Here is a 13,781-nt window from a genome sequence, read left to right as displayed (position 1 = left end):
GTAATGTTGGTAGTGGTGCAGAATCAACATAGTAGCTTTGATTTAAACTCCCTTGAGCCTTTCATTTTCTTATTTTACCTTTTTTTTTACCAAGCTTTAATAATAAGGTACTTCTTCATTTAATGGTTGCTATGAGTTTTTTAAAGAGATTTCCCATCTATTTTATGATAAAAACACTTTATTTTTGATATCTATTGGTTAAGCTCATAAGATTAATCTCTTTAAACGTGGAAAATTGCTCTTTAGAAATCTTTTTGAGAATGATAGCATCACTTGTTAATTTCAGATTTATTTATTTGAAGGATCTTTTTTCTTTTCATAGCATACATATAGAGTATTTAATATGTTTTCTGTTTTTTTAAGTGAACTATTTCAGGCATAACACAAACATCCAAAATAACAAACATCTTTGTACTCCGCACAAGCTTAAGAAATAAAATACCTGTAGATAGAGTTAAAATCTCTGCGTCTGTCTTCCATTTACTCCTCCCTCCTGGCCTCCCACAATACCGCATTCTGAATAAAAGTTGATTGCAAAAGTTTACTTTTAATGTGAAAGCATTAAGCAGTTTTCCCTATGTATTTAAAATGTGTTTGTAGTTTTCCATGTCTTAAAATTTAAAATTGGCTTAAAAGTTGCGTCTGCTTTATATATTTAACTCCTTGATTAGTATTTTTATTTTCCAGATGTCGTACATGTATTTTAGTAGGTTAGATATGTTTATGATGTATTACTTCTATTCATTTCTTTTTTCCTTAAACAGAGTGCAATAGAGTCTCTTTTTGGAGCATCATTAACTGGGATTGCCTACTCGTTGTTTGCTGGGCAACCTCTAACAATATTGGGGAGCACAGGTCCAGTTTTAGTGTTTGAAAAAATTTTATTTAAATTCTGCAGGTACGTAATTGTTACTTATCACACGTTTATATATGTGTATAATTATATTGTTTATTAATTTTAGTTAAAAGTGCATCATATATTTAGTAGCTGAAAAAGAGAATCTGAGCAATATATATATATTTAGTGTTTTGGGACTACCATGTGGTTGACTACTCTGGCCCCTACCATCATTCCTACCCCAGTCACCCTGAGTATAAAATCAGTGGATTTCAGAGCTGGTCAACAAATCCCTTGGGCAATAAAAATCCTTTGTGCTAGCAAATTTCAACCCAGTAAAAAGATGTTAATCTTATTGTTGATTAGTTGGTATGTTGGTCTTATAAAGGAATTTTAAAAAGAGGTGGATCTTGGGGCCTCAAGCTGACTTTAATAATCAGGTCTATTTACCAGAAGGAATTTAGCTTTCTGTGTAGGTGTCAGTTTCCACTGGCAGCGTGTTCACAGTGTGGGAATCAATTTAGGGTACAGTAGCTGGTAGACTTGGAATTTCACATGGCCAATACGATTCCTTCTGTGAGATAAATGTAGTTGAATATTTTAGCCTGAAACAACTGGATCTATTAAATATTTGATTCATCTAACTCATCTTGTTCTGATTCTTTCTTCACTGAGCAAGCTGATTCTGATTCCAATCTGGCATGTTAGCTACAATAGACTAAGAGAGAATGCAGTGACCTGAAGTGTTCAGGACCCTATGGTCCTAAAGTAATTTCTTACTTGAAACTGAGTTTAAAAAATGAAGTCACTTTCAAAAAAAAAAAAAAAATGAATTCACTTTCTTCAGTGATGCTGGTGACGGAGGAGATGGAGATGGTATTGATGATGGCAGTGGAGGGAACAGGGAACAGTTTACGTTGACATAGATCTTCTGGATCTTCAGAGAGTCATATCCAGTGGTTCTATAGAGTGTACATCTGTCATTTACTCCTCAGAATTGATTTCAAAGTGAAGTCTTTGTTTTTGAAATACTAATAGCTTGGTAGACTTTCACTGTAAATCTTTTACATAGGTAAAATATAGCCATTATATTTCTGTTATCTTCAGTTATAGAAGAAACATACAGAGCTTTCTTTAGTTATTATTGTTATCCTGTAATTTGCTCTTTTTAGGAATCTTATTTTTTAAACTGTTTTTATGCTTGTTGTGAAATTTTAACTAAAGATATCCATTGCCATGTATGTATATTGATCATGTCCACATTTTTTTCCCTAAACAGAGATTATCAGCTGTCCTATCTGTCTTTAAGAACCAGTATTGGTCTTTGGACCTCTTTCTTGTGCATTGTTTTGGTTGCAACAGATGCAAGCAGCCTTGTGTGTTATATTACTCGATTCACAGAGGAGGCTTTTGCAGCCCTAATTTGCATCATATTCATCTATGAGGCTTTGGAGAAGCTCTTTCATTTAGGAGAAATATATGCATTTAATATGCACAACAATCTAGATGAACTGACCCGCTACTCGTAAGTGTTTTTGTTTTCTCCAGTATTAAAATGTATTTTTTCGGAGATGTCTGAGCCAAAAAAAAAAAGAATTTTTTTGAATTGTGATGCTCATTGTATATCTAGCTGTAACTACCCAACTAGCCATTTGGAGGTTGACTTGTTTGTTACGGATGAGATTTTACCAGAGCATTCAATGTACGTAAATACAGTTGAACAGATTGAATCATTTTTATTCCCCAAAACAACTGATTCAAGTGTGTGTACTTTTGTTCTTCTGTTTGAATTGAATCAGTCAATTTAAATTCATTTGTTTGGTGACAAACCATCATGTATTTGAATCAGGCAATTATATTATTATTATTTTTTTAAAGATTTTATTTATTTATTCATGAGATACAGAGAGAGAGGGAGAGACACAGGCAGAGGAGAAGCAGGCTCCATGCAGGGAGCCCAACGTGGGACTCGATCCTGGGTCTCCAAGATCACGCCCTGGGTTGAAGGTGGTGCTAAACTGCTGAGCCACCCGGGGCTGCCCCAAGATCTTATTTTCTTTAGTCAAATCCTGAATGTAGGATGTAATATTTCTCATATTTCTCATGTTTTGCATTTTCGTTAACATTTTTGAATTTTGCTAATTTTTATTTGAAATTATTTTTAAAGTATAATTTCAGTACCCTGTCATGCTATTTGCTGCAGTATTTTCTTTGTGATGAGAAAAGCATGACTTGAAAATATTTTAAGACTCTAGAATAAAATAAGATTTGAATAGTAATTATAATAGTTACAAAAGGTTGGCAAATATATTTTATAAAAAGTCAAATAGGTTATTAAAATTAAATGTATCTAGGTAGATACCTATATTTGCTGTCTTTAGCAGTCATGCTTGTTATAAATGTGATTTATATGTTTTTATAAATTTGATTGACTTACATGGAGTGGTTACCAAAAAACAAGGGTACAACTTCACTCCTTCTGCCTACCCAAGCCCCAAATCCCTATGTTCTTCCCCTTACCTCCATGTTCTCCTCCATCTACCTTTCCCTTGCCTCCCTTACATATTCAACTTTAATGGATATGAAAATTTCTATGAGACATTAATCTATTTGAGGAGATTAGAGACACTCTGATCCAAATCTCTTTTGTGTTATCTTCTTTGCTCTTAAGCTAGTTAATTTTTTAAGTGTTACTTTTAGTTTTCTCTCTTTCCCTCTTCCTTTGACCTTTATGAAACATGGCTTTTATGGCTAGTGCCATCCAATGAGAACATTGTTTACGTTTGGTTAACTGAGTGATTACATATGACCATGATTCATTCAGCTGAGATCCTGTGAGCACTTGCAGGCACTGTGTTAGCAGTGTTGCATAATTCACATCACGTGTGACTTAATTATTCATATCATAGTCCCATTTGTGTATGAAGAAACTGAGCCTCATGGGGATTAAAACCTGCCCTGAGTCAAACAGCTAGTAAATGGGAGGGCATGGAATGAATCAATGAATCCAAAGTCCAGCCTCTTGCCTGTTCTCAAACAGCTCATAATCTAATTGGAAATATTCCTGTGTGTTTCTTCTTTTTATTTTTTAAACCCACATTTAGAGGCTTTTTTTTTTTTTTTTAAATTCATTCATGATAGACAGAGAGAGAGAGGCAGAGACACAGGCAGAGGGAGAAGCAGGCTCCATGCCGGGAGCCCGACTTGATCCCGGGACCCCAGGATCGCTCACTGGGCCAAAGGCAGGCGCTAAACCGCTGAGCCACCCAGGGATCCCCTCCTAGTTCTGTCCTGATGAAAAACCATGTTTCATTTATTTCTTTAAGAATAAATCTTTTTTTTTTTTTTTTTTTAAGATTTTGTTTATTCATGAGAGACGCAGAGAGAGAGGCAGAGGCACAGGCAGAAGGAGAAGCAGGCTCCATGCAGGGAGTCTGATGTGGGACTCGATCCCAGGACTCCAGGATCACGCCCTGGGCCAAAGGCAGGTGCTCAACTGCTGAGCCACCCAGGTGTCCCCCAAGAATACATCTTAAGATCAATAAAGGATGAACATGAGTAGGTAGGGTTTGTCAGAGTACAAAGCATTAATAGGAGTGTTGCTTTATTGGGAATCTGTGTGTTTTGTGTATGTGTGGGTGGGGAGGCAGAGCAGCTCCCCTGGGGGTTAAGTAGGTAAGATTTAGAGGTGAGTGACCTTGCAAAACATGAGGGGAGGGGTATCTTGTCATATTTTTAAAGAAAATAGCATCCCCTCTAAGGAGGAATATATCTAGCAAGTTTCATTAAGATTTTCCTTAAAATATCATTCTGTTGATATTTGTATTGTTTTATTTACATAAGCCAAATCTTGTTCCCTTCCACTGTTCTGATAGGTTTTCCACTTTCTAGTCTCTATACATTACAACATGGGAAAAAAGTTTAATTAAAAGCTACCACAGGGGCACCTGGGTGGCTCAGTTGGTTAAGTGTCTGCATTCAACTTAGGTTGTGATCTCAGGGTCCTGAGACGGAGTCCTACATCAGGCTTCCTGCTGATCGGGGAGTCTGCTTCTCCTTCTCCCTCTGCCCCTCCCCCAACTTGTGCGCGCGTGCGTGCACGTGCTCTCTCTCTCTCTCTCTTTCTCTAAATTAAATAAAAGCTAAAAATTAAAAAAAAAAAAAAAAGCTACCACGTTGTGTGGTTGATTTAATAAAATGTGAACATGAAATGCAGGACCCTTGAAATTTTATTCTGTTCTCGTTTCTCAGATGTGTGTGTGTTGAACCTCCTAACCCTAGCAATGAAACTCTAAAAATATGGAAAGAAATGAATTTAACAGCACATGATATTTCCTGGGGGAATCTCACTGTTTCTGTGAGTACATTATGAAATAAGGGATTTTGCAAATATTAACCTAGTTCTTAAGCTTTTTCTGGGTAGACCTACATTTTCTCCTTTATTGATCAGTAGTTGTGATATGTTTTCAGAATATAGTGTTGTGTCGACCAGACAGGAGCTATCACATGTTTATGTATCATGCAGTAAAAAGTATAGGCTGAAAAGAACAAACCTGGTAAGGAGGATAAAAATGGACTGTGACTTCCAGGATTTAATTATTAAAAAATGTGAATATACTCTGGTTTCTAATTCCATGTTGATTGTAGATTGGTAAATTCAGAGAAGGTGTTTGCTAGGACTGTGATTGCATGTACTGGAGTCGACAGAACAATACACATCCACTTGTCCTGCTTTCCTGGTACCAGCTCATCTGCTCCATTAGCAGCTTATTCAGACTAAACCTTGTTTAACTGTGGTCTAGTAGTCTAGTCTGTAGTTTCAGCTGTAGAGACGAGTATAATTTAAGCACCTAAGAAAGGAAATAAGACAAGAACGTGCAATGAGCACCTACTCTGTACTGAATACTATTACATATTATTGTATTCTGTTGGGAAATTGTCCTAGCCTTAGAATACCTGTTTAGGGCAATTCTCAGGTTGGGATTTGGGATTAAGGTATCAAGTGATATCAATAAAATCAAGGTCCCCTGAGCTTCTCTGGTGCTTTTTATATCATATAAGCAAATGTAGGTCATTCTTTTCTCACTAAAGATAATAGTTAGCTCCTAACTATATAATTGTGAGGGTGTCATCTGCAATTTTATCTCACTGATAATATAATTCTATGTATGATCCAGTACAGGAACCATTCATTAGCTGCATGTGTCTATTCAAATTTAAATTAAATACAATTAATTAAAAGTTCAGTTCTCAGTTGCACTAGCCATGTTTCAAGTGCTCAGTCACTTCATGTGGCTGCTGCATTGGACAGTGGAGATATAGAACATTTCCATCATCACAGAAAGTTATGTTGGACACTGCTGATTTAAAAGCATTATATATCAGTAATCAAATGAATACTTGACTGTTTGATATTTAAAATGTCAATTTTGCTACGAAGGAGGTCGAGTAAATAGAGGTGCTCAAATGAAAGTGATCCGTTTAAAAAAGATTCATTCCTTGGTGAATAAGAGGTCTTGATATTTTAGGCACAGGCCTTTAAGGTGTGTTTTTTTTTTTTTTTTTGATTATCAAAAGGCCCATGTTTTTTTTTTTGTTTTTGCTTTTAAATACTTACAGCTCTTATTTTTGGGATCTATGTTGTAGATTTGTAGCTTTACTAATCTCAGCAATTAGAAGTTAAGAAAAATGGAACCTTTGACTATTTTTCTCTTGTGTTAAGCCTGAGTTGTGTTTGCTAAAACGAGTCTCATTAGAATATAAGTAAGAAACAGATGACATTAGTGGTATGTGACATGTGTCATTATTAATCTCTGGTTGACTTACAGTATTTTTTCCCTAAAAGGAAAATGAGGTCAATAGATTTCTATAATTATATTATATTATGTCATATAATTAAGACTTTTTTTTTAAAAATGGAAATACTATTTGAATGAGTGCTTTACTGCTCCTAATCCTGTGCTTTAATCCCATGGTCTTGAGTTAGGTCAGGAAAGCCAACCAGTTTTTATTTCTGATTGGAATTTAGTACAATAGCCATCTCTTATTCAGCATTGTAAATAGATGCAGTAGTAATTTTCTGTCGGTTGCTTTTGTTGTGACTTGTTTTAGAAGTAAAGGAAAGATAGTAAAATTGTGTACCAGCAAGAATGCATCCAAATATTTGCGAATTACTGTTCACTCTGAGGCATTCTCTAAAGGAAATATGGAATTGAAAGGACTGTGTGGTATAACATGGTAAAATACTGTATTTTAGTTCAGTGACATATTTTTCAAACTGTAATATCTCTGAACTCAGAGTGTGTCTTACAGTTGATGATGTGTTAAAGTTGACCTGGCAGTGTTTTTCCTTTCTAAGTGGAATATAAAATAATGGCATGTCTTCAGTCACTAGCATCTTAGAGTCAGTAGAGTTCATTAGTAATTTATTAGATACCTGAGAATCTTCTTCATTCTCTCCTTTTTCTATTTTTTTCTTCTTTTTTCCCCAGGAATGTAAAACCTTTCATGGTCTGTTTGTAGGATCAGCTTGTGGTCATCATGGACCTTATATTCCAGATGTGCTCTTTTGGTGTGTCATCCTTTTTTTCACAACATTTTTTCTGTCTTCATTCCTCAAGCAATTTAAGACTAAGCGGTATTTTCCTACCAAGGTAATTGGGGTGTGATTTTGGAGTCCTGATAATATTCATGTTTTTAGTTTTTGTTACCTTGGTTTATTCAAAACAGTAATACATTGTTTGAGGCTAATACTTGATAACAGATAGTTGTAAATAAGTTACTTATAGTGAAAACTGTGTATTACATGTCTGAACTAACAGTTGGAAGATAATGATATCATGAGGGATGGGATGGTAGGAGGTTGGTTGTGAAATGTGTTTCTTCTTTTTGAAAACATGTATCAATGTATTTCATGGACCCATTGTCACTAATTAAAATCATGATCCACACTTTCTAGTGGCATATTTTAACCTGAAAGATGGGAATTATTTAGAAAGGACACATAGTTTTTCTATGTTTCTGTGTTTATTTTAACGTAATCCCTTTAACATAGGTGCGATCGACAATCAGTGATTTTGCTGTATTTCTCACAATAGTAATAATGGTTGCAATTGACTACCTTGTAGGAGTTCCATCTCCTAAACTTCATGTTCCTGAAAAATTTGAGGTAAGGATTAAAACATTTGGTTATTTGTTACTTGGGAATACCAAACCTTTTTAAAAATGAGACACTTTATAGGAATATATATAGCTTTCTCACATACATAAAAAATGATAAGATGAGACGATCCAAGTGAACCTATTTAGAAAGTAAGCAGGAAGGTATCAAAGTTAGTCCTATCAGGGAGAGAGAATGAAGATACTCATGGTAAGTAGTTGGGAGTCATTTAAAAATTTTTGACCCTGCTGTCTTAGCTGGAGTTCATGATGTGTTTTCCAGGCAAAAGAAACATTCTTTATTCCTTTATAAGGAAGTGACTCAAACTTGAATTTGAAAGTGTAACAAGAAGATACTATTTAAATTTCTAGAAGGGTGTGTGTCTGTCACTAAATGGAATACTCCATGTCTCATTTTCCAGCAGAATCAGGAAAGAATCAAATGTATTCCTTCCACAAGAAAAATGATACTTTTCTGACCCATCCATAAACCCTTTGCTTTCATCAGCAGACTGTAGTTATGTTGTATGTACATAATTTACCATGTGCATAATATAGCATTCAAGAATTGTTTTCCCTTCATAGTAGGAGTTGGTAGCTTTTGAATAGTTTGTGGAAATTTCTTATAGTTGAGTATTTGTGTCTCTGGTTTATGTTTATAGCAAATTATATGACTTCTTTTAAAAACAGAAGGGTTTTTTTTTTATAATTTTTTTTAATTTTTATTTATTTATGATAGTCACAGAGAGAGAAAGAGAGGCAGAGACACAGGCAGAGGGAGAAGCAGGCTCCATGCACCGGGAGCCTGACGTGGGACTCGATCCTGGGTCTTCAGGATCGCGCCCTGGGCCAAAGGCAGGCGCCAAACCGCTGCGCCACCCAGGGATCCCTAAAAACAGAAGGTTTATCAGGGATTAGAAATAAAACGAATATAATTTTAATCTGTTTTATCTTTCATTGGGGAAAAAATTATTTTAAAAACCAATAGTCTCCAAAGGAGAGTGCATGGGTGGAAAATGATCTACTAAAATTATATAGGTATGCTTATATTTTTATTTAAAAACAAGAACAATTTTGCTTTATAATATTACTAGTAAACTATGAAAAACCATTATAGTAACCTAACACATAAATGCGTGTGCAGCCATCAGGTATACTCCATTTTATTAATAAAATTTTTCTTTATTGTTTTGCTGCTGAGAGTATGTAATAATATTTGGAACCTTTGTTTAAAAGCATAGCTATTGAGCCACTAACGATTTTTGGCCATTTTTTTCCAGTTGTTTTTATTTAAGTTCAATTTGCCAAAGTATAGTATAACACCCAGTGCTCATCCCATCAAGTGCCCTCCTCAGTGCCTGTCAGATTTTGGCCATTAAAAGATGACTATATATATATGAAAGTCTTTTTTTTTTTTTTTTAACCAAGTCTTAGAACTAAATGAAACTATAAATTAATAATGGTTCAAAATATTTGATGTAATTTCCTATAATCCTGGGCCCAGTTCCTTATTTTCATTCCCCCCCTTTTTTTTTTGTAAGATTTTATTTATTCATGAGAGAGATTGAGGGGCAGGCAGAGACACAGGCAGAGGAAGAAGCAGGCTCCATGCAGGAAGCCCAATGTGGGACTCGATCCCAGGACCCCAGGATCATGCCCTGAGCTGAAGGCAGATGCTTTAACTGCTGAGCCACCCAGGCATCCCCTTATTTTCATTCCTAAGTCTATTTTTGTTGCTCATTTATTGATCTAGCTTTCAAGTAGCAAACTGATTTCAAGGGCCATAAGATATATTTGGGGAAATAAATCAAGGAACACTTAAGAATTTGTGCATTATATAGATAAAGTATTTTTATTCATGTACAGTTTCGACCATTATGCAGCTTAAGGTGTATCGGTGTGGGAAAATTGGAATACCTGCATTTGAAAACATTAAGTGTTCCTTTTGTATTGACAAATTGTTTTGTGAAGAAAAAACAGGCTTAAAATGAAGTTTAGGAAAAGAAAACTGTTTAAATTTCAGTATACCCAGTGCCCTCCATGAATATTAAACTCTCTTAGGATCTTTTAAAATTTTTTGTTGTAAAACAAATTTTACGTGACAGCATTGGAATGTATTTGTATCTGATATAATGCCAGATTTTTGGCAGTAGAAGTGTTGGAAAAATATGTCCTCAGTCCCCAGTTCTGATTTTGTACTGACAGTGCCCCAAGATCACTAGTCTGTGGGATCTTCAAAGCAGTTTAGTTTAGGAGTTTATCTAGTAGGTAGACTGACCTCACTTTATTTGCAATTACCTCACTTAACCTCTGTCTATAACTAAACCTCTGCAAGCACCAACCTTGTAAAACAGTCTCTTACTTGTTCATAAATCTGTGGCAGTTGATACTAAGCTTAAAAGAGATCTCTCTCTTTTGGTGATCCATTGCTTTGAGGGGGTCAATATGTCTCCATCCAATGTCTGGGAACTCACATCAGATGGCTGAAGCAGTTGAGGTAATTGGCTCCCACCTCTCTCTCACCACATTGTAGCTTATCTTCAAGAAGGCTTATCCAGGCTTATTCAACAGCTTAATCTCAGGGTTCCAGGAGAGTTAGAGAAGCTGCAAGGTCCCTTGAGATCAAGACTCAGAAGTCACACAGTGTCACTTTGGCTTTATTCTGTTGGTTGAAGTAAACCATAAGGACATCCTAAATCCAAGGGAATTCCACCTCTAGATGGGAAGATTGACTACGTGGACAAGGGAGCTTCATCAAGGGATAGGAAGCATTCTTGTGACTATCTTTGCAGATAATTCACTATACATTCCAAGATTTAATCTAGTTCTTTCTATTCCCTTTGCGTTTCTTGGGATAGACAGCCTATGTTGCAGAAATTTTATTCAGTAGATGAAAACTTCTTTTTTTTTTTATCTTTAATTTTTTTTAACAGCCTACTGATCCAAGTAGGGGCTGGTTCATAAGCCCATTGGGAGAAAATCCTTGGTGGACTTTATTAATAGCTGCTATTCCCGCTCTGCTTTGTACCATTCTCATCTTTATGGATCAACAAATTACAGCTGTAATCATAAACAGAAAGGAGCACAAATTGAAGGTAATTTTAAAATTTTGTGTCAGGTTTTGTAATTTCTTAAGAGTTTGAGGTGTTTTCATAATGACTGGAACATTAAAACATGGAAGATGAAAATTAATTTCTTCTCTGTTTATAAAGTTGTATAGTGTTATAACCTAAAAGAACAGTTTAGATTTATAAATGTTTATGTTCACTTTACTTTTCAGAAAGGAGCTGGCTATCACCTTGATTTGCTCATGGTTGGTGTTATGTTGGGAGTTTGCTCTATCATGGGACTTCCGTGGTTTGTGGCTGCAACGGTGTTATCAATAAGTCATGTCAACAGCTTAAAAGTTGAATCTGAATGTTCTGCTCCAGGGGAACAACCCAAGTTTTTGGGAATTCGTGAACAGCGAGTTACAGGGCTAATGATTTTTATTCTAATGGGCTTGTCTGTGTTCATGACTTCAGTACTAAAGGTAAAATCTCTTTACTGCAATATTTAAAAAAATTTTTGTCATAAAATTTATACTTGGTTGTATGAAAATGAAACATTGAAATATCTAAAATTAGTTTCATATTTCCTGGAATTTACTTGGAAAATAGTATTTTGGTATATGGTGTTTAGTATAGTGGGCATTTTAGTGTTAGATATTTCCACTTTAGAAACATTGTAAAAGGATATTATTAATGACTATAGAGTTTTGAAAGGAGTTAATCCATGGCTTATTTATGATCTAAAAGAAAAATATATCCAGAGGATTTTATAGGCATCTTAAAGGGAGTAATATTGAAATATGATTGACATAGTTATTTGACCAAAAAGTGAAAATAATATTGCTACTAAGTAAACAAATGTGTTCTTTCTGATAAACTACATGAAGTAAAGGTAGTAGTGCTCATTATAATAAAAACAGCTAATATTATAAATAAAGCATGCAAGAAATTACACTTTATGTTAAATATCTTTTAGTTATATCTGGTTTTTACTAGATATTTACTAATGAATCTAGGGATTAAAAAATGCAACAATAGCAAATGTTGGTAAATATCTAGTCTGAACTTTTCTGTTCATTATGGAGGAGCACAACTCCATTTTTCCCTTCAGTGTTTTAGTTATTTTTATTGCAAAGAACATTATTAGGTAAAGAATTGTGTACATTTATAAATTAGGGAAAAATCTTGGAGGTGTATGTATGTTACTATATTAACTTAAAAGATTAAATACTAGAATTCTTTGGCCTACATTTCATGAACTTTCTAACAACTGACTAATTCAAGTATTTGTTGAGTATTTACTGTGTTATCAAGACTAGGGAAAACAAATAGGGTACATTATAGTTTGCTTTTCAGAACTTGGCAGTCTGGTTAGTGAAGCAGATAGGTTAACAGGTAATTACTCCATAGTGGTGAGTGTATTGTTAGAAGTACCTGGCAAAAGAGGAGAAATATTTAGTGCACTCTTATGGGGATATTGTCTCCTCTTAAGGAAGGTTGCCTTTAAAATTTTTTAAGTATTGATGTCATAGAGGCAAAAAAAATTTCAAATAGAACATCCAGAAATCCCTAAAATGAAAAGTTAGTCTTCCCATTTTCCCTTACTTTCCAAAAGGAACTCTCTAGAGGTAAACTCTTTTTAATTTCATTATTTTTAAGTTATATTGGTGGTTACAACCATTATACTTTTACATACTTTTATAGTTTTTTTTTTTTCCATTATTATTTTTACATTGAATCTCCACCTAAAACAGTGATTCTCAAAATTTAGTCTAAGGACAATCTCTGGGAATCCACAAAAGCAAAAGTATTTGGAGAGCGTGTCCTCAGGTTACCTTTGAAGAACATATAGGTGTTCTAAGACTAAAAAGCTTGGGAACCTATCATGTAAGGTTGGATGTTTTATGAAGATTTAGCATACTTAAGTGTCCATACCCAGTCTTCCTTCCATTTCCTGCCTTTGGTTTACTGTGTTTTTAATTTTATTGTAATGGTTACCAACATTTACACTTTATGCTGTAATTATAATTAAACTGTCTATGCTTTTTCTGTAGGTTAAATTATAAAAATATAAACCCTCTGGGAACACATAATCAGCATTTTGATGATACTTATGTGTTCACTGAGGACTAAGCAGTCTGATCTCTCCCTGTGTGGAGGTAGAAATATATCCTATTTCACTAAGCTCCTGTTGCTACTTGAAGAGTAACTGCCCAAGCCTTAGGACATAATAAATTTTCTTAGCATCTATTTCACTTACTTAAAAAAAACAGTTGCATATACCGTTTCCACTTTTTCTTACATCCTTTTTTTTTTGTATTGATGAAGGAATTCCTAGAGTAATTTTTTCATATGTAGTTCCATGAGTGGTAAACTTTCAGAGTTCTTTCATGTTTAAAGTTACTCTCACATTTGATTAATATAGTTAGATACATGTTTCAGTGTTCAAAATTATTTTTCTTTGAGTCTCAAAGTCATTGTTTCCTATAGACCAATGGTCCTAATAATATGACTGATACCTATTTGGCTTTTATAACTTCAGAGGCATATTTTTTTTTTCTTTCTAGAAGCTACCAAAATTCCCTGTTTACTCCTGGTGTTCTGAAATTTCACTGGGACATTCAGGAAGATAGATGGATAGGGACTTTCATGTACCCTACCACTCTTGCTATGGGCCATTATTCTCTGGAAATCTCTGCCCTTTGACTATGGGAATTTTCTGCCAGGGTTTATTT

General features: G+C 34.7%; 1 protein-coding gene across 6 annotated transcripts in view; it reads left to right on the top strand.

Annotated features, from left to right (window-relative positions):
- Positions 1-13,781, top strand: part of SLC4A7 (solute carrier family 4 member 7) — a 109,871-nt gene that overhangs the window by 77,559 nt on the left and 18,531 nt on the right. For all 6 annotated transcript variants that reach the window (XM_072793031.1, XM_072793030.1, XM_072793029.1 and 3 more), the window contains 7 exons: positions 765-898; positions 2,118-2,363; positions 5,090-5,195; positions 7,330-7,491; positions 7,893-8,006; positions 10,930-11,091; positions 11,277-11,528. In XM_072793031.1, coding sequence (XP_072649132.1) covers positions 765-898; positions 2,118-2,363; positions 5,090-5,195; positions 7,330-7,491; positions 7,893-8,006; positions 10,930-11,091; positions 11,277-11,528 — 1,176 coding nt within the window. The remainder of the gene's footprint in view (positions 1-764; positions 899-2,117; positions 2,364-5,089; positions 5,196-7,329; positions 7,492-7,892; positions 8,007-10,929; positions 11,092-11,276; positions 11,529-13,781) is intronic.

Source organism: Canis lupus, chromosome 22 (assembly GCF_048164855.1).
Source record: "Canis lupus baileyi chromosome 22, mCanLup2.hap1, whole genome shotgun sequence".
NCBI lineage: Eukaryota > Metazoa > Chordata > Mammalia > Carnivora > Canidae > Canis > Canis lupus.
Note: the sequence above shows the minus strand (reverse complement) of the source record. Positions and strands in the feature narration are given on the sequence as shown.